Here is a 27,493-nt window from a genome sequence, read left to right on the forward strand (position 1 = left end):
ATGGGAATCATAGAGCATGTGGTCTTTTGTGTCTGTCTTCTTTCACATAGCATAATGTTTTCCATGCTTTAGCATGTATCAGTTACTCCATTCTTTTCTTAGGGTCGAACATATTCCACTGTATGGATAAACTTACTGCATTTTGTTTATCCATTTATTAGTTAGTATTTATCATTTGGTTGTTGGGGTTGCTTACAGTTTTTGGCTATTAGGAATAATGCTGCTGTGAGCAGTTTTGTGTGAACATATGTTATCACTTCTCTTGGGTATATACCTAGAAGTAGAGTTGTTGAGTCATGGTAAGTCTGTGTTTCACTTTTTGAGGAATTACCAGATTTTTCCAAAGCAGCCACCCCATTTTATATTTCCACCAGCAAAGTGTGAGCGTCCCAATTTCTTCTCATCCTCACCAATACCTGTTATTATCTGTCCTTTGATGATAGCCACTGTAATGGATGGAAAGTGGTATTTCATTGTGGTTTTGAATCGCATTTACCTGATGGCCAATGGTGTTGAGCACCTCTTCATGTGCTTATTGGCCATCTTTGTATATCTTTGGAGAAATTTCTTTCAAGTTTTTGTCCACTTAAAAATTATTTTATTTGCCATTTTTAATTGTGTTAAGAACTTACCTAACAATTTGCATCTTAACTATTATTAAGTGTACAGTTCAGTAATGTTAAGTAGTTTGTTGTGCACCAGATCTCCAGAACTTTTCATCTTGTAAAACTGAAACTATATCCATTAAAACACTCCTCATTTCCCCAGCTCCTGGTAACCACCATTCCATTTTAGGTCTAGAATTTGACTCCTTTAGATACCTCTGATAAGTGAAAGCATACTGGCATAATGGCTTAGTTCCCTTAGAACGTCTTCAAGATGTATCTATATTGTAGCATGTGGCAAGATTTCCTTCTTGCTGAAGTCTGAATAATATTCCATTTCATGCATATGTCATATTTGCTTTACCTACTCATATGCCATTGGTGAACTTTTGAGTTGCTTCCACTTTTTGGTTATTGTGAATAATGCTGCTGCTATGAACACAAGTATACAAATATCTCTTTGAGATTCTGCTTTCTTTTCTTTTGGATAAATAAGTAGAGGTGGGATTGTTGGATTGTATGGTAATTCTAGTTTTAATTTTTTTAAGAACTGGCATACTGTTTTCCATAGTGGCTGCACCATTTTACATTCCCACCAATGGTGCATAAGAGTTGCAATTTCACTACATCCTTACCAGCACTTATTATTATTATTATTTAAATATATTTTATTGATTTCAGAGAGGAAGGGAGAGAGATATAGAAACATCAATGATGAGAGAGAATCATTGATTAGTTGCTTCCTGCATGCCCCTTACTGGGGATCAAGTCCGCAAGCGGGGTCATGTGCCCTTGACCAGAATGAACCTGGGACTCTTCAGTGCGCAGACCGATGCTCCGTCCACTGAGCCAAACCAGCTAGGGCTATTATTATTTTTTAAAATAGTAGCCATCCTAACGAGTGTGGTGTGACACTTCATTGTGATTTTGATTTGCAGTTCTCTAATTATTAGTGATGTTGAACACTTTTCATATACCTGTTAACCATTCGTATATCTTCTTTGGAGAAATGTCTATTCATGTCCTTTGGCCATTTTTTAGTTGAGTTAATTGTTGTTGAGTCGTAGGAGTTCTTGAGTTAAGTTGTAGCAATTATATTCTGGAAATTAACTCATCAGATATATGACTTACAAATATTATCCCCCAGTCCATAGGTTGCTTTTTCACTCTGTTGATTGTGTCCTTTGATGCATAGACATTTTTAAGTTTGAAATGATCCTATTTGTCTATTTTTACATTTATTGCCATACTTTTGGTGTCATATCCAGGAAATCATTGACAGGCCCAGTGTCTTAAAGGTTTTCTCCTGTTCTTTTTTTCTAGGAGTTTTATAGTTTTGTGTCTTATATTTATGTCAGTAATAAATTTTGAGTTAATTTTTGCATTTGGTATAAGATAAGGGTTCAACTTCAGTCTTTTGCACATAAATATCCACATCAGTTTTTCAGGAGTACTGCCATCTGTGGTAGGCTGAAAAATGCTCTTTCCCCTAAAGGCCCTAAAATTTGGAACTGAGTGCTTCTTTATATGGCAAGAAAAGAGGATAGTGGGGTGGTCTTTGCAGATATCAATTAAATTGGGAATCTTGAAATAAGATTATCTTGAATATGCCGAAACCGGTTTGGCTCAGTGGATAGAGCGTCAGCCTGCGGACTGAGAGGTCCCGGGTTCAATTCCGGTCAAGGGCATGTACCTGGGTTGTGGGCATATCCCCGGTGGGGGATGTGCAAGAGGCAGCTGATTGATGTTTCTCACTCATCAATGTTTCTAACTCTCTCTATCTCTCTCCCTTCTTCTCTGTGAAAAATCAATAAAATATATTTAAAAAAAAAAAAAAGATTATCTTGAATATACATGTGGGTGCTGAGTACAGTCGCATATGTCACAAGTAGGAGGCAGATTTGACCACACACAGAGTAGACGATGATGTGGAGAGGGAGCAGAGAGACATTTCTAGATACTGACCTGATTTATAGATACTGGCCTTGAAGATTGGTGTGATGTGCCACAGGTTAAGGGATGCTGGCAGCTATCAGAAGCTGAAGAGTAAGGACCTGAACCTACGTAGTCTCCAGAGGGAGTGCAGTCTTATTGAGATACCTTGATTTCAGCTCAGCCTCCAGAACTATAAGAGAATAAATTTCTGTTCTTATAAGCCACCAAGTTTGTGGTAACTTATTCCAGCAGCCACAAGAAACTAATACACTATCCTAACAATTTTAAATCTATCGATCCATGAACATGGGATGTCCTTCAGTTTATTCAGGTCTCCTTTAATAATTTTCAACAATGTTTTATAATTTTCAGAATGTAAGTTTTACACTTTTTTGTTGAATTTATCTAAGTGTTTTGTTTCTTTTGATGCTACTATATGTGGAATTGTTTTAATTTCATTTTCTGATTGTTGTTACTGTATAGAAGTGCTTTTGTGTATTGGTACTATATCCTGAAACCTTGCTGAACTTATTTTTTTAGGTCTAATAGTTTTTGTGTGGGTTTTGTAGTATTTTATATATATATATATATCTGTGTGTGTGTGTGTGTGTGTGTTTATTGATTTCAGAGAGAGGAAGGGAGGGGGAGAGAGAGATAGAAACATCAGTGATGTGAGAGAATCATCAATCAGCTGCTTCCTGCATACCCCCTACTGGGGATCGAGCCCAAAAACCCAGGCGTGTGCCCTGGCCTGGAATCGAGCCATGATCTCTTTGTTCATGGGTCAACACTCAACCACTGAGCCACACTGGCTGGGCTATAGTATATTCTATATATGATCATGCTACCTGCAAATAATAGTTACTTGTGGGCTTTTGTAGATGCCCTTTATCAGATTGAGGAAGTTCCCTACCTTTCTCCTAATTTACAAATTTATGCTTATCCTTGACTACTTTTTACTTTGCTACTTTGTTCATTTGAGAGCTAATTAATTATATAATAATAATAATAACAACTATTAACAGGTTTATTGTATGCCAGGCACCGTTTTAAGTGTTTTACAAGCATTAACTCAGTTAATATACTGTAGTTCTATTCAAGTTCAGTGTTGATATATATATATAAATATCTGAACATAAAGAACATATTTTGTAACATATTTTGAAAATCCCTTGGCAAAATAATGAAAAAAACCAGTTATTTTGTAATCTTGCACCTTCATCCAATATATGCATCTAATCATAAAACTGACCAGTCCACATAGAGCCTTTATCTACTGAATAGGTTGAGGGTACATTCCCTTCTTCCCCCCTTAGGATAAAGGCAAAAGCATGTTTGCTTTAGAAAAACAGATAAGCAAAAGTCCAAATGGTTGTGATTTTTCCTTGCATACATTCCTAGAAATTGTTTTTAGGTCAAAGGGAATGCATATTATAAGATTATTTTGGTAGAGATTGCCAGATTGTCCTCTGGAAATATTGCACTCCCAGTGGCAATATGGGAGTACCTGTTACTTCAAACTTTTTTCAATCGTTGATGATGTAACCTTTTGAGTAAATTATATGGTATTCTGAGAGATGAAAAATTTCACTAACTTGAAAAATGCTTTGTGCAATGAGAGGTAACATAGTTACCAGCAGAAATAAAGTTACTGAGTATCAATAAATACTTTTTATAGCTTTTAAGGTCAAAAGAAGGAGATTGAATGTTTTAGCTCATTACAGGAAGATTAGTCAAAAGAAATGGAAGATATTAGCTGATACTTTCTTTGACAGCTTTTTAAACTTTTTAAAAAAAGAATTATGATAAAAAATCAGCCCATAAAGGTTTCACATTATAAGAGGGCCTACAAAATATTGTCAGTGATTATTGTTTTCTGCGGTGAAATGTATTTGAGGCAAATTTGTCTTCTAAGAGAGTTGCTAAAAAAATCATTTGGGTACAATTTTGCCCAGGCATAACGGGTACATTCAGTTTTAAATAATGGGGCATGAGATACAACTTGACTATTTTGAAAGGAAGTCTATGATATGTTTTGCTTCTAATGAGATATTCTTCCTGATTTTATCTCCATGTGTTGCCAAGACCTGGGGCAGAAATATAATCATAAATTGTAACAATTTTCTAATACAGTCCACTTTATGACAGTTTTTAAAGGTGTAGTTGCAAGAAATATGTGTGGATAAAATGTTTGAGGAAAGAGCTTGTATTTTTTAATCTTTTCATTGTTCTATCGAGAACATTGTTGGCCCTGGCTGGGTAGGTAACTCATTTGGTTAGAGTGTTGTCCTGATATGCCAAGATTTGATCTCTGGTCAGGACACATTAAAAGAAGCAACCATTGCCGAAACCGGTTTGGCTCAGTGGATAGAGCGTCGGCCTGCGGACTGAAAGGTCCTAGGTTCGATTCCGGTCAAGGGCATGTACCTGGGTTGCAGGCACATCCCCAGTAGGAGATGTGCAGGAGGCAGCTGATCGATGTTTCTCTCTCATCGATGTTTCTAACTCTCTATCTCTCTCCCTTCCTCTCTGTAAAAAATCAATAAAATATATTTAATAAAAAAAAAAAGAAGCAACCATTGAATGCATTAATAAGTGGAACAACAAATCAATATTCTCTCTCTCTCCTTAAAATCAATAATAAAACAAAGAACATTCTGGAATCTAATTTTAATAACTTTATCAAAAGTAAAATCTTGGAATTCTAGGCACTTAGAATAAGAATTGGTCTTAGCTGTCATTTGATTATGCCCTTACATGCAACACATGCATCTGAGATTAAAGTCTGGTACTGCCTTCAGGTTAGTCTAGTGTCGTTAAGCACCTTTGATCTATGTGTGTATAAGGCAGTGTACCAAGTTTGCTAATAGTTCAGATAAATAAGATACTAAAACAGAAAGCAGTCCTATGTTATAAATAGAAGTTAAGTAAATTATAGTAACTAAATGGAATAGGAGACCAATAGGGTGAGGGGTACCTTGCTTTAGAATGGAAGGAAGTCTCACAGAAGTAGAATTTGGCCTTTGAACAAGAGACTGGGAGAGAGCTTTCAGGCCAGAAGATAGGAGTTCGCAAAGGCATGGAGTTTAAAACAATATAGATTATGTGTGTGGTGTTTTGTTTACTTTTAGAGAGGATTACTGGGGGCAGGGGGAGTAGTACAGATGGATTTGTGTTTTGTTTTCATAGATAGGAAGACAAAATTAGAAAGGCCAGGAGGAAGTGAGAAGGTAGGGCTTGAAGTCTTAACTGAGTGTGTAGTCATGACTGACTGCCTACATAGTGGATGACTTATAGCCTGTCAGTGCTTAGATTTCCTCTTGCAGAACAAAGGAGGGCAAGTGTGAAAGCACTGTTTCCAATATGATATTAAGCAAAACATATCATAGGTTCATTAAGGTATTATTTTATCTTCTCCTTGATGGTGCTGCAGCTCTCTGTCCCAGATCCGTAGGTAGCTTTACAGTTCTCTGCTGTATATATAATAAATCAACTAAGAATTAAAATCTACATGAGATCTTTTTGTTTGTTTGTTTTTTTACATGAAATCTTTTAATATTTCTACCAGACATTCTCTCTTTGGATTTAAAAATAGGATCATATGAATACTTTGCTGCTGTGAAAAAGAAGGAACTCTTACCATTTGCAACAGCATGGATGGAACTGGAGAGCATTATGCTAAGTGAAACAAGCTAGTCAATGAAGGAAAAATACCACATGATCTCACCCATTCATGGATAATAAAGACCATTACAAACTTTTGAACAATAATAGATACAGAGGCAGAGCTGCCTCAAACTGATTGTTAAACTGCAGTGGGAAGGCCAGGGAGGGTTGGGGGACAGGAGGGAGGGGAGTAAGAGATCAACCGAAGGACTTGTATGCATCCTTATAAGCATAACTAATGGACATAAGACACTGGGGGGTAAGGGAGGGCAGGGGATTGTCAAGGGCGGGGGGGGGGGGGGCGGGGGGAGGCGGGGGAAGGACACTTATGTAATACCCTTTGTAATACTTTTAGCGATAAATTAAAAAAAAAATAGGATCATATGATGTTATAAAAGTTTAATGATAATAAGGCTAATTCTCTTACTGCATATACAGGGGTGGGCAAAAGTAGGTGTACAGTTATTTGTATGGAAAGAGACACACAGGTTATGATTATTGCAATAGTTTTATTAACTCTGTTTTGCATACTCACAACTATAAACCTACTTTTGCTCACCCCTGTGTGGGTAACCCACACAGTTGATGCAGGTGTGTGATAAAAGAAAAATAAACCAAAGTTAACTCTGATTGAGTAATATAGTTCCTGGATTTATTTTGATTACAGAATAGAAATCTGTTTTTAGCTTTGAAAAAGTTATAGACCAATTGTGATTGGTATTTCCATTTATTGCTTTTGTAGATTATTCACATTACCCCTTTAAAATCTCAATCTGTTGTCCTCATGTAAATACTGAGGCTATTTTCTCTTCATGGTCCTTATTCAAGAAATGCAAGATATTTTGGTTTCATTTAAAAAATGCTGAAATATGCTTATAAATCTTTAAATTTAAAGTAATATATACTCATTTAAAAATGCAGGCATCATAGAAAGTCATTAAGTAATAATTCTCCTTCAGTAGTCATGTTTTGTTTCTTTCCCTACGTGTGGCATTGTGTTTGGAATATTTTCTGCAGTTTGGTTTTTCTAAACTTAGTAAGTCTTAGACATCTTTTTATTCAGGATATGTATATAAGTGTAATTCTTTTAAAAGTATCTGTGTAGTATTTCTGTTGCACAAATGCTTGGTAATTTATTTAACTTATTTTTATGGATGGGCATTTAAGTTATTTCCAGGGTTTCAGTATTATAATAGTGCTATACAGAATATCCTTGAAACAGTATCATTGCTTGTGCTAGTGTACTTGTAGGATACATTCTTAAAAGTGAAATTGCTGAGTCAAAGAGTTTTTGCATTTAAAATTAAGATATTACTAAATTTACTTCTCAAAATGTTACACCGGTTTACATTCCCATCTATATTATTGCCCCATACTCTTGCCAATGTGTCTTCACCAATCTTTTTTTAAACTTGCAATTTGATGGGAGTAAAACACATAGCATAAATTTGTCCTCATAAATTATAAGTGAGGTAGAGAACTTTTAAAATATACTTATTGACTATATATTTCTTTCTTTAAAAGCTCTGTTCATGTCCTTTGCCCATTTTTGTTCCCTATCTGGTGGCTATTATTTTTCTTTTCTTTTTTTTTAAAGAGCTCTTCTCTACTAAGGAAATTAATCCTCTGATTATTATGTACTGTGAATATTTTTTAGCTTGCTATATGTTTTTTGACTTTGCTTATGGTGTGCCTTGCCACATTTAGTTTTTATTAATCACATATTTTATTGCTTTTAGATTTCTTGTCATGTTATACATCATCTAAGATTATGAAAAAGGAAGACAAATTTTTTACTTAGTGTTTTTCAGATTCAAATATTTGATCCATTTGAAATTCATTTTTAATAAGTGTTAGAGATCTCTAATATAGTTTTTAAAAATGGATAGCTAAGTTGTTTCAATATTATCTATTAACTCTTCTTTTCTGTATGAATATTTGTATACTGACCCTGTTTCTAGTTCAGAATCCATTTCTTTATGGCCATGCAGACATGTGATTAGTTGAGATTTTTAGAAGGTTTTTGAGGTCAGTGGAGCAATAAAAGGTGATAGACTAGAACCATTTTATCTTCCTTTTTTGTTTTAAAGATAGATAAATATCTTTCAAGGAATAGTTCTAAATCCAGTAGTTCTTTATCTGGACATAAACATACTCTCATGTGACTCTTAGATGACTGATATCTCTGGAGGGCAAGGCGAGTCTGGGATGACCTTCTTCTAAGGCAGCAATTTTCAACGTTTTTCATACCACAGCACAAATTCAGTAATTACTAAAATTCTGCAGCACACCAAAAATGTATTTTTTGCTGATCTGACAAAAAATAGATATAATTTTTATTCATTCACACTGGATGGTTACTGTTGTGTTGGCTGTTGTTTTTTTGTTTGTTTTTTTAATTTGACAATTTAAGGGAAAAGAGGTCAGTACCTCTGACTAAATAGTCAGGTATTGAATGTTTTAGAAATTCTTGCAGCACACTGGTTAAAAATCGCTGTTCTAAGGCATACTTATTGAGAGTTTTTAAGAAAATGATTAGGATTTTAAAATGAGTTTGAACTGCTAGGCAATAAAAACCTGTTAGTGCCTACGCACTAACTAATTCTGTACTTGCTACAAGGAGACAAAGAATATGTTTGTTAAACTAACTGAAATGAAGAAATGGTTATTAGTCACTGCTTAGTACTCTTTAGTCATCTTTAGGAATTTAGTCACTACAGGCCTTGATTGTTTTTATTTTTAACTCTTTTATGATGCACAATGCATGACTAGGGCACAGAGACCCCTAGTTTTACTTCTTTGCTCAGTTACTTACTGGCCATGTGACTTGTGGTCAAGTTGTTTAATTTCTTTGATTCTTAGTTTCTTCATTTTTTAAAAAAGATATGAAACCAACTCTTTTGCTTCTCTACTGGGTTGTTGTAAAGAATAAATGAGATGATGCATGATAAATAGTTCATAAATGTTAGCATTTGTAGCAGGTTTAATGAGGATGAAGATTTAGAAATTTGGGCTCCATAGTAACCCCTGAAGGAGAAGAGTTGCGGAAATAGGTTGGGAATGAATAGCTAGTGAGAAAGTGAAGATGGGAAGTGTGAACCACTTTGCTAGTGTCATCAGAGAATTGCATGGGTGGAATTTCTTTGTTGCTAGTGGGAGTAGGGTTCTTGGGACGCTGCTGGAATAGGAATTTCCAGAGGCCCCCACGGGAGGATGAGATGTGGTAGAAAGCTTTATTTGTGTGGAGTTATAGCCCTTGGTTTCTAGAATCCAGATTTCCTTGAACCAGTCCTGGAAACGGTGCAGTGCAGCTGGGGACCCAGCAGAGCTGAAAGCAAAGCCATTCTATGATTTCTTCAAGAATTACTCAAACAAATTTTAACGAGAGCTTAAAAAATATATATGTGTGTGTGTGTGTATATATATATATGTATATATGTATGTGTGTGTGTGTGTGTATATATATATATACTTTTAAATGTTGTTTATGCATTTTTTAAAATATATTTTATTGATTTTTTACAGAGAGGAAGGGAAAGGGATAGAGAGTTAGAAACATCGATCAGCTGCCTTTTGCACACTCCCTACTGGGGATGTGCCCGCAACCAAGGTACATGCCCTTGACTGGAACCGAACCTGGGACCCCCCGAGTCCGCAGGCCGATGCTCTATCCACTGAGCAAAACTGGCTAGGGCTGTTTGTACATTTTATTAGTCACAGTTGCAGGATCCATTCAGAGAATCTAATTTCTCATGCTGTCAGAATTGTATCTTATTGCATTATATGATTAATATATAGTTGTAATTACCGTGTGTATATATATATATAGTAGTTTTGTTTTTTCTACTTAGCATTTTTATGTATAAATTTCCTTCTGTTTATATTACTTGTGATTCATTTTCAAGAGCTGTCATGTTTTGTGGTAGTACTGTAGTTTACAGTCATCCTTTCTGTTTGTTTGGTTTTCAACTTCATGATTTAAGTAGTGCTGGTAAAAAAAAATTGTGCTGGTATCTATCAACTTAAAAGCTACTTTTTTTCCCCCCTTAGGCCGGGTTGACATAAAAGAGTTAATTGCAAAGAAGAAACAGTTGACAGCTGAGGCAGAGGTAAGTTAACTCCCTCTTCCAGAAACAAAAATGTAGGGTGTGCCCTGGCTGGTTTTGCTCAGTGGATAGACCAGCCTGCGGGCTGAAGGGTCCTAGGTTTGATTCCCGTCAAGGGCATATGCCCAGGTTACAGGCTTGATCCCCATTAGGGGGCCTGCAGGAGGCAGCCAGTCAATGATTCTCTCTCATCATTGATGTTTCTATCTCACTCTCACTCTTCCTTCCTCTCTGAAAAAAAAAAAAAGTAGAGTGTTAGGGTAAAGAGTTTTGTTTAGTAAAATTTTAATGATAAAGTCTTTAAAGAATTATTTACCTTTCTTATCAGTTGACATTGTCTGTCCTTCTGTGGAGCAGGAGCATAAGGTCTCCTGCCTTGTCATCCTATATAAGAACCAGGTTGCTCTTTTCTATCCCATCTGTCACTGTCATTTTTCTGACTTTGACCAGCAAAACCTGGTTTTAGTGAAGCATGTTCAAGTTGAATTTCTAGATGACTGTCTGTGTAGGTATTTTGTGAAAGTAGCAAGGTTCATAGAAATCACAGGCTTCCAGTAAATGATCCATCTGAATCCAGAAGCAGATTCCCTGTTAGGAATGTAGGGAAAATATCAACTCAAAAACAACCACGTGGAGCCATTTCAAGCTGGGCAAGCAGTCTGTAAATCAGAATTGAGCAGTTCCCTCAGGGAATTCTGGAGGACAAAGAACAATTTTAAAAAATACTGTGTATGCTTGAATGTAAGTTGACTTCAAGGCAGCCTCCCTTTTTTCTGAGATTACTTTAAAAATTTATTGGCCAACATGAATATCTAAATATCCAATGCTATAGATCAGCCGTGGGCAAACTACGGCCCGTGGGCCGGATCCGGCCCGTTTGAAATGAATAAAAAAAAAAAAAAGACCGTACCCTTTTATGTAATGATGTTTACTTTGAATTTATATTAGTTCACACAAACACTCCATCCATGCTTTTGTTCCAGCCCTCCGGTCCAGTTTAAGAACCCATTGTGGCCCTCGAGTCAAAAAGTTTGCCCACCCCTGCTATAGATGAAATAGCCCTGTTCTTATCTATTAATTTAGTTACATATGCATGCATGTACATATGCACTTATTTAGAATAACAAATTTAGACATTTTTATTTTTTAGCATTATACTTATATGGGGTTCTTGGACCCAGTTCTAACATGGGGGTGTAGGTTCCCTCCACGCTAACAAGCACTTCTTGGATGCCAGCAAGGGTGTCTCAAGAATTCAACTAAATTCTGATACTGTCTACCTGGAGTTAAAAGTCAAATTCTGCAGGTAAAGGACTCAGTCCCACAAGACTGCCCTCCCAGATGCTGGAAGCAAGCCCAGGTTACTTGTGCTTCTGACATCTGGCTATGGATTGGAAGTTCCAAACCTCCCCTGCAACTCAGAATGCCAGTCTCAAGTCCAGGTTGTCCCCTGTACTTCTGACCCACTGGCTATAAATCAGAGGTTCCCTGGGTCTGATAAATTTGCTAGAAGGAGGGACAGAACGCAGGAAAACCGGTTTACTACTAGATTACCAATTCATTACAAAAGATAAGAATCAACGGCCAGATGAAGAGATACGGGGCAAGGTCCTGAACAAAGGAATATCTGTCCTTAGGGTGCTGGGGCCTGGCAGGTGGAAGCATTCTGGTTCCCTAGCATGTAGGGCTCACACGCTGGCTTCCTGAGTTTTTATGGAGGTAGTGATGGGACTGAAAGTTCCAAACCTCTAATCACAAGGTTGGTTCTCCTGGCAACCCAGTTGTCACTCATCTTTATTGGACAATTTTCCCTAATCTCTAAAGTGAGACTATTGGACTAGCTGTCTCTGAGGTCCCCTTTAGCAGTAACATTCTGTATCATAATTGTATAGCTAACTTAAACTTCAGCTCCTAATTCACTATTTCCTGTTGTAAAGGGAAGGGGTAGTCTGTAGATCTTATTGGGCAACTCTTTCAGCTCCACAAAACTAGAGTTGTTAGATAAAATACGGTCTGCCTAATTAAATTTGAATTTCAGTTAAACAACAAGTAGTTTTCTAGTCATCATGCAGTGTTTGAGACAGACTGGAAAGTTTATTTGCTGCTCATCAAATTGAACTGGGTGTTCCTATATTTGTAGTTGCTAAAACTGGCAACCTACAAAAATCCTGAAAATTTATATATAGACATAGAGGAGTTCATAGTAAGGAAAGCAGTGAAGAAGATTGTCAAGTACTGAGCTTTTTAGTCTGAAGGGAAGAAGAATGAAACAGGTTATGACATTAATGGGTTGAAACTAGTGGGTTCAACTGATTGAATCTCTGAAGACCATTTCTAGATCTAAATACTTTTATAAAAAATGTTAAGTACTTAATTAAAAAAAATATGGTGCTATTGGCGTTATGCAACATTGTGTAACCCTGAGCCATGACCTTGTGAAATCCTTAGAATTGTGTTGTAACAAAACTTGAAAGACCTTGGAACAGTTCAAGGGAAATTCAAATGATTTAAGTCCCAACCAACTTATGTTAATAGATGAATTAGCTTTGTTTTAACATTGTGTTATTTCCTTTTGGTTGTAAATAACAAAATTACTTTGGCTTAAATTTAAGCATATTTGATATTAATGTATCTTGTAGAATCTTGGGAGAAGTTGGACATCCAGGCTTTGGAAAGGGAAATGATTTTAAGGATTTTTAATTGAGATATTCCTGAATTTTTCAGTTAATGAGATTTCCAGTCACTCTCTCCAAGCTCAGAGTTTCAGATTTATGAGAGAATTGGATTTTGGCGAGAAGGGCGGGACCCATATAGTACAGCTCTGGCCTGGACCCTGGATGACTGTTCTCACCTTGAGCACAGGTTCCAGAGAAAAGTGATTATGTTGAGAAGGGTAAAGGAAGTGTCTTCACTATCAATATTTGTAGAACTTTTATTAATGTACACAATTTTATAGAGGGAATGTTAGTATAATATGAAAATTGAACGGATGAAAAATTACTTCCTTTTTCTACTTCTTAAAAATATATATTTGTTGCAACATATTTCATTTGCTTCTTATATAGCATTTCAAGTACTATTGTTTTTCACATCATTACCTCATGCGATTGCCCAACCACTAAAAGAGCAAACTGTAATGAGTAAGATGCAGATGTCATGTCTGCAGATGAGGACTTCCCTTCATGGTTTGTCACTTGTTCAAGGAACCTCTTTTAAAAAGAGGTTTTTGGATAGTGCCAGTCTATTTCTCGTAGGAAAAAATTGATTTTAGAGGGTGGGGGAGAGAGAGAAACATCAATGTGAGAGAGAAATATCAATTGGTTGTCTCCTGTACATACCCTAACCAGGGGTCAAACCCACAACCTTTTTTTGTGTAAAGGGTGATGCTCCAACGAACTGAGCCACCCAGCCAGGGCCAGAGTATACATTTTTACTGTGTATTTCTTTCTCTCAACTTACTTAAAAAAAAAAAAAAAAATTATGCCCCTGTGCCTTTGAAAGGGTTATTTTTATCTATCCATAAATGCCCCTGCTTTTTTTCCATTTAAAGACTTGTTCCAAAATAACCTCTGTTTGGAACCCTTTTAGGAGAGTTATCTTTATGTGTATAGCTGTATGCTTAAAACATTGGTTTCCAGTTGTCCTTAGGATGCATTGAAAATTCTTAAAAAGGCTTAAGTGACCTAGTCCCTAGACCCTGTTTGTCTGTGTTCATCTCTGGTCACTCGTGCGTCTGTGCCTTCACTGTGTGTTCCAACCAGAAGTTCTTTGCCTCGAAGTGGTTGTTCCCATTCTTAGAATCTTAAGTTGTGCACTTCCGCTGCTTATTTTAAAAAATGAGGTTTCTTTGAGCTCTAAAATACAGTGATTCTATTTAATAAATTACCTATGCACCTGCTTTTCTAGTTTCTAGTTAACTGCCTATTATCTTCCATTGTTCTTCTGTCCATCTGCTGTCATGATGAGACAGTCCATGGGTTGGGTGAAATTAATATTAGTAGAGATGAGATTGGGGAGAAAAGCAAAGTAGAAAGCCTGTTACTTTCAGCTTCCTTTCCAGGTTACTGATATTAGACATTACTTAGACTTACTGTGATCACATTCTCGAGTTCTAATTGAAGCCGGTTCCATGCTACTGGAAGGCTCAGAAGAAGGCAGAGTGGAGCGTTTCTTCTACTGTGTTTTTCTGTATTCCCTCTTTATTCTCACCAGCACTGTATTTGATAGATGAAAGGAGGAGGCCAAAGAAATTTAATGGTGTCATGGAAGCGTTCTTCCTTGTCTCCCACTAGCAGCAGCTTCTATCAACTGTAGTTCCTCAGAGAAGGAAGGCATTGAAATGTGGTGGATTTAAATAGCTACCTTTTAATAGTAATAGCCCGAAATGACAGAATTGGCTTACTTGCAGTTTTTATTGTGCATTGTTTTGTTTCTATCTTAAGAGGCTAGCTCTGACTAAGTGGGAAGGGGTTGGAGCTACACATACCTACAGAGTGATAACTATGTCAGGAACTGCGCTGTGCACTTTTGCATGTTTTTGTTTGTTTGTTTTTGTTTTGGGCTTTTTAAAAAGCTCACACAACAGTTTAGCAAGTTAGATGGTATTTTTCTCAGTTTTGCTCAGGAAAGTGAAATAGCTTGCCTGAGGTACAAAACAAATGGTGGAGGTAGAATCCAAACTCAGGTCTCCCTGGCTGAAAGTTCATACCTTTTTTACTACTTTATTATTAGCACTAAAGACATCTTTTGCTTTACTAGCTCAAGTATAGATTTATGTGCTACTCACATATAAATTTTACTTCAGGAATAAAAGACATGAATTAATATTAAAATAGGAACTTTTTTAGCTCAGCATACCCAAGCAGTGTTCTGATAAGTCAGAGGTTGGAGTCAGAGTTTCTGAAAGTTACAAGGAGACCTAACACTTGTTTCGACCCTCTACTAGCCCTCATGCTATTGAGATGCCTGTGATTTTTATTTTTATCTCTTATTTGGTTCTCTTATCCCTCTGAACTGTTCTTTGTGGCATTCACTACTCCATTAACTATTTATGTCTTCATTGATATAGACAGTGAGCTGTGTAAGAGCAGGCTGTGTGTATCTTGTTCACCACCATAGGTGCTGAATAATAGAAGCCGTCCTTGTTATCCAAATCTGTTTGGTCCCTGAGTTCAGAAAGTGAGTTGGGATAACCAGGGATACCCTTATTCATCGGATGACTGTAAAAGAAGAAAAGGTGCGAGTTCTAGAGTATGAGGGGAAAGGGAGGGAATAGGAGGAAAGAGAAAAGAAAAGGGTACAATTGACAAGAAGGATGAGGATAAGGAGATTGCTGTAGGTTTTCTTACTACGTGACTTGAAGTTTCATGTGCTTTGAAATGTATGGTAAAGGCTTATTTGTGGGCAACTAGTAAATAAGGCACAAGACCTTGTGCCGTAAGGAGTTGACTACTCTATTCAACTTGAGTTGGGTGGAATAGGACCTGATTTTAGCAGTTTGTACTGACACTTACAGAACATTCATTATGGTGTTTTTTTTCATGCTATGGTCTACTTAACCCAATACTTAAAATGGGAAAAGAGACTAGTTCCAAAGTATGAGGAAGCCTGCTGAAAGAAATAGCTTGCCTTTCTCAAGATTCCAGGCTCCTTTTTTACTGTTGAGTAAAATATCAGTGGGCTGATTGATATGAATAAAGGGTAAAGCTGAGTAAATATCAATAGACAGATTGATGTGAGTCAGGGGTAAAGTGTTAAGACCTTACATGGTTTAGACCCCCTTCTACCCTCCCCCCTTCTCTCCTGACTTCACTTCTTATCACTCTTTTGCTTAAGTACTGCTTCTTGCTATTTATGGAACATGCCAAGGGTGTTCCTGCTTCAGGGCTTTTTATATTAAAAAAAACACACAACAAAAACAGTAGCCCTAGCCGGTTTGGCTCAGTGGATAGAGCATCAGTCTGCGGACTGAAGAGTCCCAGGTTCGATTCTGGTCAAGGGCACATGCCCAGGCTTCGGGCTCGATCCCCAGTAGCGGGTGTGCACGAGGCAGCCGATCAATGATTCTCTCTCATCATTGATATTTCTCTCTCTCTCTCCCTCTTCCTTCCTCTCTGAAATCAATAATATATATATATATATATTTTAAATAGATTGTTGCTTTTTAAAAAGAAAAGAAGGAAAAGGGGAGGGAGGGAGTGGGGGGGGAGAGAGAGAGAGAGAAAGAAAACTGGGGACCGAGCTTGCAACTAGGGCATGTGCCCTGACTGGGAATCCAGCGAGCAACCTTTTAGTGCACAGGATGTCCAACCAACTGAGCCACACTGGCCAGGGCTCTGCCTAGTATTTTTCCACAGATATCGACTAACTTTTGCCCTTTAAACTTTCAAGTCTTCTCATATGTTATCTAATCTTTAGGCTTTCCCTGATTTCTCTATGAAAAATAAGACCCCCACCACCACCACCCCTCTGCTTTATTTCTTTGCATCACACCATCTGGCATACATACTATATGTCCTGTAATTTCCATGAGCACAGGGTCTAGATTTTGTTTATTGTTTTGTTTATCTCCAGAGCCCAGAACAGTACCCCGTACCCAGAACTTAGTGGAATAAATGAATTCTTTCCCTTTTAGTGTATTTCTACATGGGACATTTTTGTAGTTGAAAAAAAAAAATCCCCTCTATTTGTTAACTGGTCCAATTCTAGAAATTAAGCGAGAAAAGAACTTTTTTTCTTCATGTCATTTTGGTGGGAGGGGGCATTGTTTCTTTTTGGTCAGGGAAACATCCTATTGAAAAATTTCAAAATGAAGATGGACATTTAATTGAAATGGAACAAGCAAAAGGAACAAATAAAGTACTTATTAGATAACCTTAATATGGAAAAATAATTTTATAAAAACTATTTTTTCTTCCAGGGAGCATACTTTTATCTTTTGTCCTTAAAATCAGCCTACATCATTGATATTTTCTGTTTTGGCTTATACTTTCCTATTTCTCTGCTTTTTATCACACTGTCTTCTGCCACTTTTCACTTAAAATTAAGTCCTATTGCTTCATCAGAGTTCCAGCTTAAAAAGACATTTCTAATCGTCTCATCCTTGTTTCTTTGTTTGCTGGACTATTATATATTCTTTGAGTCTTCATTGATGGTTATATTGCTCTGGCCACACTCTTCTGTGTACTGTACTTCCCATCTCCATCAGCTGTCTTGTGAAAGGTGACATCTTAGTGTAGTCTCACTACTTGGGCCCCACGAGGCATTTGGGAACGGTGGGAGACAGTTTAAAAAGCCTTCATATGTAGTTCCATTGGTACACTGATATCTTTACTTTTTAAAAAAAAAAAATATATATATTTTTGATTTCGGAGAGGAAGGGAGAGGGAGAGAGAGATAGAAACATCAATGATGAGAGAGAATCGTTGATTGGCTGCCTCCTGCACGCCCCCTACTGGGGATCGAGCCCGAAACCCGGGCATGTGTCCTGACCAGGGATCAAACCGTGACCTCCTGGTTTATAGGTTGATGCTCAGCCACTGAGCGACACTGGCCGGACATCTTTACTTTACTTTTATAAAGGACATGGTCAAACTCTAGAACCTGGAAAATGCTACTTCAGATATTTTAGGTTTAGTCTAAATAATTTAATTAAAGGAAAGAGTGTTTTTTAAATTGAAGAATTAGAAAATAACACTTTGTTTACTTTTATGTAGATGGGTCCTGCCAGTTTAAAAATACTGATATTTTAATTTGAGCATTCACAGTAGGTGACCTATTATAATCTGAAGAAATATTTGTTTGTTTCATACTTTTCAAAAACTGGATGTTAAAAATAGTCTGGACCAAAATGTGTAACAATTTTACATTACAAAAATATGTGTTAGGGTTAGGTAAACATATAACTATGGAGTTAGGAATAAATATTGTCATATAAATGTCTGTAATGTACAGAAGTGACATGATCTAAAATATAAATAGCAGGTACTTGGATGTAGGGGTTGCTTGAGAAGAAAGGGGACTTAAAATTTTATAATACTGATCTTTATTGTTGTTTTCAAGATAAAAATTTGAAGTCAAACCTCAGAAGGAAGGTAGGGGAGGGTGGAGGTAAGGGGGAGAGATCAACCAATGGACACAGACACCAGAGGGGTGAGGGCATGAGTGTGGAGGTGGGGGGGCAATGAGGGGATAAGGACACATATGTAATACCTTAATCAATGTCATTTTTATCATTTCTGTTATTTTGTTTTTATTATTTATAGTTAATTTAGTAGAAGATTATCTTGATTTATGCTTAAAATGGTATAAATTTTTTTAAAGACATGAATTATGTTTGTTTGTTTTTGTAGCCATTTCTGAAACTACAGGTCAGCTATAGAAATCATTTTTCTGCTTTTATTCCTGTGAAGTCACTTAAAATGGATTTCTTTGATCCAGCTCTGTTTAAGAGAACACTTTAGAAAAATGTTAGTATCCCATAAGCATGTGTTCTAATGTTTTCCTTTATTTGTTTTAAAATTGTAGGAATTGAAGCCATATTTTATGAAGGAAGTTGGCACTCACTTTGATGATTTTGTGACCAATCTCATTGAAAAGTCAGTCTCATTAGACAGTGGTGGGTGTGCGCTCACATCCTTTTCTGTTCTTGGAGGAGTGAACAACCATAGAGCTAAGTAAGTATGAGTATTAGGTTCTTGTAATGCAGACATCTGCTCCAGTGTAGCTCAGTGGTTACAGTGTGGACTGTGGTAAAAATGCCTGGATGCACACCTGGCACCACTTTTCGTTAGCTGTGTGTGGCTCTGGGCATATTATTTAACCACTGGAAGGGTGGGTTCTTCCATCTTAAGTGGCTTATAACAAATGTGCATAATTCATTTACAACTGTACTGACACTGACACTTGAGTGCTTTTCATTGAAACCAAACACTGACCCTATGGGTAGGTAGTATAATTATCTGCTTAGTACAGATGAGGAAACTGCAGCACAGAGCAAGCAGTTAATTGTTGTCCGGGATTCCTCAGCGAGGATTTGAACCCAGAGTCCATGCTCTTCGCCCCTTGGTTACACTGCCTCTCTCTTGTATTCTCTGCGATACTTGTTATTAAGTACAGTGCATTGGTATCTATTTTTCTAATCGGTCGGTCATCCAGAGCATGGAGGGAAGGCTCTCAAAGGCCAGTGTGCGCTAATTTGCCATTCTGTGCTTTCCTTGGTTTTTCCTCTGTGGTCTCTGTCAGTCCCTCCTTTTCTGAAGGACAGGTTGAACCAGTAATAGTTAACGGAAGTGCCGACGGTACTGCAGAAAGCCCTGAAGAAGATGATCATGCTAGATGTTAACAGATTTTAATAACTGGGGCAGCCTTTAAGATCAGGAGGCTGTTGGGGATTGTCGGAAGTCCTTTGACATTACAGAGGACATCGTATATAACAGTGCATCTTCAAGAACAGACCAGTAACAATAGTGAACTGGAGTAAGGATGGCTGGGGGCCTGTCTGTGACCTTAGGGATGTTTAGGAGAAGGAAGAGTGGTTGTCTGTGTGGTGTCAGGAACTAGTGCTGCCTTAGTGAGGTGTGCCTAACTCCCCTTCCTCCCTAACCAGATAGGCGTGTATTTGCCTCATAGCACTGCTCAGAAGCAGTATATGAGACAACATGCATAAACTCCGACTCCCAGGACCTGGGTCCTAGTGAGATGGCAGTTAATTAATTTTACTTGCTGTAGTTGGTAATCTTCCTCTTATTCTTAGGCTTAAATTTCTTAAAATACTTGAAGTACTTACATTTTGTTATACTTTTTGCTCTTTCCCAGAGACCTGAGAGCACCTCCAGAACATGGAAAGATTTTTGTTATAAGGCGATCTCTCTTAGAGTAAGTATTTTAAGTGCTTTTGTTAATTATAAGTTTAAATAAAAAAAATAAACACAACTATTCTGATTGTTGGAATCACTGCTTAATCTATGAATGTTTAAAGAGTTTGTTCTATATTCATACAAATCGTTTGTTTTGATACTGCTCTTTGTACATTTGCTGTGTCTTGCTCTTTCTTTCTGATCCCCTGGCTCTGCATCTAGTTTCAAAGGAGGAGCTAGAAATCAGAATGGTTATCTGTCTTTGATAAATTCCTTCAATTTGTGCTGCAGAGAACTGGTTACCCAAAGAGCTAGGATAGAGTTTTCTATTTAGGGAAACTACTTCAAGAGAGTTTTGGTGTTGCTGCCTTTTTGGTATATAATTTTTTAATCTCTTCTTTGGCTATCCAGATTAAACACATGATAGATTTCTCAGATATACTTATTTTAAAACCCTTATTGTGTGGATCTTATGAAAAAACACACACATCAGGCAAGGTAAATTAATTGGTGACATCATTTGTGAACTGAAAAGTAAAGGTGCACTTTGAGTATGTAATTAATATTTCTTTTGTAATGTTCTCGGAGATCATTCATTCATTCATTCACTCATTCATTAGAATACTTCTGTAATTTAACCTGCACTAGTATAGGTCACCTGAAATAGTTGGACTGGTGAACCTTAGGTATGGATGTGCTTTTCTTTTAAAAATGCATCATATGCTTATCAAAATATATTTTCTATGTGCCAAATTGATCCGTATTACTTCATTTTGATTAGAAGGCCAAAGTTTTCTAAATATCTAATGTAGAGTACCACTTCAGTGTTATGTTGTTTGAAGAGATTTATCTTTTAAAATCTCTATCTGGGGGAAATGCAGGCTTTCCATGTAAAGAGAAATTAAAGCAAATATTTTGAACATTATAATTAAGATTTTAGTGATAGTATTCTATATATGAAAAATAAACAAAATTAAAATACACATTTTTAAATCAAGGAAACAAAATACATGTTTTATGGCTCAGGTGGGTTTTATTAGAATTGAAGCTCCTTAACCCAGACATTTAATAGTATTTTAGATGCCTCAAAAAGTTAGGAGATTAGCATACATCTTTCCATAAACAAAGCTAAAACACTTGTTTTAATCAAATATAAAAAGTCCTTAGTTAGAAAAAGTCATCTAGAAAGCAATTGGTGTGTTTTAAAAGAAAAGTAACCCGAGTAGAGAGTGGACTGTAAGACTAGGATGTTTTGAAAAAGTTTTTAGCCTTTGAAATAGCTTCTGTGTTCCCTGTTTTCAGTGAATGACCTTTTGCCTACATTAGAAGACAGTCACCTCTGTAGGTTTTCAAGAATGCACACCATTTGTTCTAACTGTTTGATATCCATGTTGTTTTCTAGGAAGCACTATTATCTTATCAGAAAGAGCCTTGTCCTAAGCTCTTCCAATAATTTTTACTTTGGTCATGCCACTTACTGTCTCTACTTCAGGTTTAATATTCTGTGATTACTGTTTGAGATCATTTTGGAGGGTGGATTAAGTATTTCTGGACTGCTTTAAAGTCTTTAATATATGACATTTTAAAATCGGATATAGTTTATTCATTTTATTTGTTTGAACTACATTTACAGTGAGCTGTTCGAGGTGGACCACATCAGAACAATATATCACATGTTTATTGCCCTCCTCATTCTCTTTATCCTCAGCACACTTGTGGTAGATTACATTGACGAAGGAAGGTAAGACAAGAAAAAGGATGGTTGGCTAATTGGCTCATAGGATGTTGGGAGTTTTCATTGTATGTAAATTTTGGTAGAGGGTGATTTGGTTAAATTTGCTTCAGAAAATTCCAAAGTAGCTGATTCGAGGTTGAGATTTCTGCTCTCTTAAAAAGTACAATACAACTAAGAAGATTAGAAATTTCATTACTTTTATTTTTCTAAATGGTCTATTTAAATAGACTATAATTGGTAGTTTCTAGGTAATTTTCCTAAATGGGAGAATTTTGTATATATGATTTATCAGTTTTTCTGTTATGGTATGCATTTCAGGTTAGTACTAAAAATAAGTAGCTTATTGGAATTTCACATTTGAAAAACATATTTTTAATATAAAAATCAAATTGTAACTTTAAAAATGACAGTGCAGTAATCATACATTGAATTATATGCTTTATTAGAAAATTAAATTTTGAGATGATATATTAATAGATTTTTTGTTTATTTTTTATTGTTTAAAATTCTTTATTGTTTAAAGTATTACATATAGTATCACATATGCCTCCTTTTCCCCCCACTGACTTTTTCCCCGGCCTCTCCCACCCTCCCTAGATTGTTTTATTTATATTTATTTCCTTCTGAAAAATCATCTTTTGTACATAACAGTGATTGCTATTTGAATTCTTTAAATATGGACTTTGCCATAGAATATTTTAGAGTTTAAAATGTATCAATTAAGAATCTAACTTTTGAGAAGTTCAAAGTCTTACTATTTTAAGTTATATTAGGTATTTTATGTTTAAAGACTGTATTATCTTAGGGCTTTTAGAAACTTTGTTATTGAAATATATTGTGAAGCAGTCTTAGAAGCAGTTCTATAGCCCAACTTCAATGACTTCAATGCGTTAATGTTGCTGTGTTTCCTAAAGCTGAGAGTTTGGGGTCTGAAAGTTTTGAATTCTGTGAATCAATGCATATTTTTAAAAATGTGCTTTTGTGTCTTTTCTCTGTGCTTTTTCTCCCCAGGCTGGTGCTTGAGTTCAATCTCATATATTATGCTTTTGGCCAGCTTCCTGTTGTTATATGCACATGGTGCGCCATGTTCTTGAGTACACTTTCAGTTCCCTACTTCCTCTTTCAACACTGGGCCAGAGGCTACAGCAAGAGTTCTCATCCAGTGATCCATTCTTTCTTCCATGGCTTGCTTCTCATGGTCTTCCAGATTGGAATTCTAGGTTGTGGACCAACATATGCTGTATTAGCATATACACTGCCACCAGCTTCCCGGTGCATTGTTATCTTTGAACAGGTAAGGTTTTGAGTGTTGCTCAGTACAGTGCTGTGCTCAGTTAAAATAATGATTGGAACAACAATAATAATAATATTATTATAACAATATAATACTGATATTCTGTTATTTTTGGATAAATTTTTATAACTGGTTCTTTATGCTCTCATCTAAAATTAAACTGTTAAACTAGATCATCTCATCTCATAAAACTTACTTTAACTTCAGTGTTCTCTGATGCTTAATAATTGAAATAAATCATATTGAACTGTTCTGGATCAGTGCAGATTTTGTTCTTGAATACTTTTTGTAGTAGTCATCTATACCATAAAATGTTTTTGTAATTAAAATCCCCACTTTTGAAATGTCAGATTCATTATTTTGTCATCTAGCTCTTTCCATCTAAAGAATGGATTTATTTTGCCCATAAAACCTTCCGATTTTCATATATTGGGTGTCCATACTGCTCTGTTTGACTAATGGAAAGGACCATGTCAGGAGCCTTTCTTTGATAGACTTTTGTAATACGGAGCTTTTAGTTGCAAAAGAATATGCCTTTCTTTAGAGGTTGTTTTTAATTTGCTTTATTCCATAAAAGTGAATTTGAGTTGGTATATGCAAAATTAATACATTCTATATGTGAAAAAATTTATCTTTTCCTCCCACCTTTTTTAGATTCGTATGATAATGAAGGTCCATTCATTTGTCAGAGAGAATGTGCCTCGGGTATTGACTTCAGCTAAGGAGAAATCAAGTATGTAATTCTATTACATCATAGGACTATTCAGAGGGTATTTCATCCTTTGGTATTTAGGGGGCTGGCACATTACATTCTGCAGCCATTATGTTTGATTTTCATTATGTAGCCTCCACATTGATTTGGAAGACTATCTCACTATTTCCTGATTGTTTCTGTTTTGTCTTGGTACCTGCAATTTAAAACCATTGGTCATTAGATTCTTGTAACTTTATGTAATTTTTATAGAATGTTGAACTCATCACACCATGTGTGCTTATTACTCTCTGAGTTGCTGCTTAAAACTCTAGAAGTCATCTCAGTCACAGGAATAACTTAGTGTAGAGGGATTGGTCTGTTGATATTAGAATAAGACGTCATCATTTTGGGAGATCAGGAAGAAACAACATAAGCTAAGGAGAAGTCATTTTATTCTTCTCTATCCTATGCTTCCTTACTTTCCCTTTGTAGTTCTGCTGAGAGCTCCTGACCTAGCCGAGTTTTCCTTTTTCAGGAACTGTCCCAGTACCCACAGTCAACCAGTACTTGTATTTCTTGTTCGCGCCAACCCTCATCTACCGGGACAACTACCCCAGGTAATGGCACTATGAAGTACAAGTGTGCTGAGCACCTGAAGTGTGGCAGGAGTGACGTACAACAGGCGGGCAAGGGTCAGCTCCCATAGGGCTACAGAGAATGCAGAGTGAGTTTTCATTTTCTCTCTGGCCCAGAGAGCCCCAAAGGTGATTCTAGCAGTCTTATTAGATCATAGTAATTCTTGACAGGATGTACTTTATTTAGAAAATGTATTTTTTGCTTCCTTTTTAGGACTCCCACTGTAAGGTGGGGTTATGTGGCTATGCAGTTTGCACAGGTAAGTTTTTTTTCACTGCCTAAGGTTTGGTGATTGGTGGGAGATGGGGATTTTAATCTATTTAAAGTGTTTGTAAATTTATGTCTGTTGGGAGTTGTAGAACTCTTTCTGAAGTTTTGAAATTATTCTCAATACAGTGAACAGTGTTTGTTTTGCCAACATCAAAAGTAATTTTCTTCAATAAAATAATTTGTTTTATTGTAATTAATAAAGTAATTCCATTTGGTTACTTCAGTCAGCACCTACATTAATTTCCCCCTCCCCTCCTGTTTTTATATTTTTTGGATATATATGTGGGCCTGACACTCCTCACTACCTCCTCCTCCTGAACCCCTTATCAGAATCAAATCCCAGAAAATCCCATTTTAAATTCTTGTTTCAATCAAATACCCATTTATGAAACAAATTATTTTTTCATGGGTTCATGTAGCAGGAAAATCAGGTTCCAAGAGTCTGATCTTTTACAAATGCCCTTTGGTAAAGGGTTGGGAAAAGATATGTTAGAAACTAGGTCTGAGTAATTTCTGAAGGGTATAATTTGCAATCTTATGCATTAGTGTTAAATGGAATATATATGTAAACATTAGAGGTTACATATGTATCTTCTTTTGAAGGAAAATCACCATCTCTCCTTACCAAGCCATCATTCTTATGACTATCTTTGTTGTGTTCCAGGTGTTTGGCTGCTTATTTTATATGTACTACGTCTTTGAAAGGCTCTGTGCCCCCTTGTTTCGGAATATCAAGCAGGAGCCCTTCAGTGCTCGTGTTCTGGTCCTATGTGTATTTAACTCCATCTTGCCAGGTAACATGGGGACTGGTTAATTTGGCCACTTATAAAGTTGCAAGGAAAATAGAAAGCTGTTGCACCTTTGATTTACCTGCTTTTCACTTATAAATTCATCTGCATATCTATACCTATCTTTTTTTAAATTTCTTTATTGATTAAGGTATTACATATGTGTCCTTATCCCTCCATTGCCCCTCCCCCACCCCCACTCATGCCCTTATCCCCCTGTTGTCTGTGTCCGTTGGTTAGGCTTTCTATACCTATCTTGACCTCTTTTCATCTGTCTCATAAATGAAGTATATTTCAGTCTCAGCCGAATTTTTCCATTGGTCTTCTGGCTTTTACTCAAGTTTTGCTTTCTCTGACTGGATAATTCATATTTATGCTTCATTTCCCCATAATCTTGCTCCTAATCCAAGCAGGGCACTGAAATAGACTTTATTAAAATCATTAGTTATTTCCTGATTCTAAATCCAGTGGATGCTGTCGCCCTTACTCTGATCTCCATGAAGCACTGGCTGTTGTTGACCACATTTTGAAATCTCCCTACCACTCTTTCTTATTCTCCTGTCTTTCTACCCATACTTCAGACTCCTAACTTGCTTCATTCCACTTATCTTTTTCTGGAGATATATGAGTACCTACTATATCAAATGCTGACAATATAGCAGTGAACAGACATAACTCTTCACTCTCTGGAAGAGTCAAATTATATATATAGTTTTCTTTACTTCTTTCTTTTCTCTACCCATTAAATGTTGGTAACATTTTCCATGATCACCTTGTCTCTACCTTCTCTCCCTCCCAGATTTCTAATAACCCTCCCTAATTGCTCTTCAAGGGTTACTCCAGTAAACTCTCATCTGTTCCTCTAATAGGATATGTGTTACATACTTGAGTGTCTTGTTCACTGGGCTACAAATTCCTTGAGATCAAAGATCGTATCTTATAGCCACTCAGCCAGTCACAGTCTCTCCCATATTGTTTAATCCATAGCAGATGCTCTATAAATATTTTTGAATAAAGAGTGAAAGAGGTGAGCATGTATTTTACATTATAGTAGCAATATATACTAAAAAAGGAGAATGAACAAAGGGCTGATGAGCTTTGTATCATGCTGGAGATGACATTTACCATTGGGTGTTGGAAATAGATAGGCTTTTGCCTGGCAGAGAAGTGGTGGAAAGGTGCTTTAGGTGGTGGGATGGGTGCACAGGCATAGACTTACTTTAGAATGGTCGAAGTCCAGGTAGGGATGATGTGTGGGACACTGGGAGTGGAGTTGGAGATAAGTTTACCTTATCACTATTGACATTCAAGGCTGGATAATTATTTGTTTTGGGTGGCTGTCTTATGTGTTGTAGGATATTTAGCACCATTCTGGCCTCTAACAACTAGATACCAATAGCACACACCCCCCACCCAGTCCTTGAGTTGTGACAACCAAAAATATCTTCATAATTGTCACATGTTCCTGGCGGGTGGTGGTTGTGGGGGACTTCTCCCCCAGTTTTAAACAACTGGTTTATGGGAATGCACGAGGGCCAGATTTTAAAGGGCTTTGGGTATCGAGGCTTTTCTATTATAAACAGGCTGGAATGAGTAAGCTGGAATAATCATTTTTATTTTACAAAATAATTCTAGCTAAGCAGGTGCTGACAAAATTAACTGCTTGGTATATGAGCTATTTGAAAACACTCAATATTATTAATTTTATTTTCAGGTGTGCTGGGGCTGTTACTTACATTTTTTGCCTTTTTGCACTGTTGGCTCAATGCCTTTGCCGAGATGTTACGCTTTGGTGACAGAATGTTTTATAAGGTAATATATACGTGGACTCATTTTTCTTTTCACAATTTATTATGTCCTCGTTGCTAGCTTTTTAACATGAACATTGTCAGATAATGTTTTCCCAC

The 27,493-nt window shown here is 36.6% G+C and overlaps 1 protein-coding gene across 2 annotated transcripts in view; it reads left to right on the plus strand.

Moving 5' to 3' along the window:
• The window catches only part of SOAT1 (sterol O-acyltransferase 1), a 50,861-nt gene that overhangs the window by 16,769 nt on the left and 6,599 nt on the right, over positions 1–27,493 (plus strand). For both annotated transcript variants that reach the window (XM_070396167.1, XM_070396168.1), the window contains exons 3-12: positions 10,257–10,315; positions 18,839–18,987; positions 20,129–20,188; positions 21,803–21,910; positions 22,916–23,198; positions 23,853–23,931; positions 24,428–24,509; positions 24,742–24,787; positions 25,463–25,592; positions 27,301–27,398. In XM_070396167.1, coding sequence (XP_070252268.1) covers positions 10,257–10,315; positions 18,839–18,987; positions 20,129–20,188; positions 21,803–21,910; positions 22,916–23,198; positions 23,853–23,931; positions 24,428–24,509; positions 24,742–24,787; positions 25,463–25,592; positions 27,301–27,398 — 1,094 coding nt within the window. The remainder of the gene's footprint in view (positions 1–10,256; positions 10,316–18,838; positions 18,988–20,128; positions 20,189–21,802; positions 21,911–22,915; positions 23,199–23,852; positions 23,932–24,427; positions 24,510–24,741; positions 24,788–25,462; positions 25,593–27,300; positions 27,399–27,493) is intronic.

This window comes from Myotis yumanensis, unplaced genomic scaffold, assembly GCF_028538775.1.
Source record: "Myotis yumanensis isolate MYYU_CA2020_CCGP unplaced genomic scaffold, mMyoYum1.0.hap1 SCAF_17, whole genome shotgun sequence".
NCBI classification, from domain to species: domain Eukaryota; kingdom Metazoa; phylum Chordata; class Mammalia; order Chiroptera; family Vespertilionidae; genus Myotis; species Myotis yumanensis.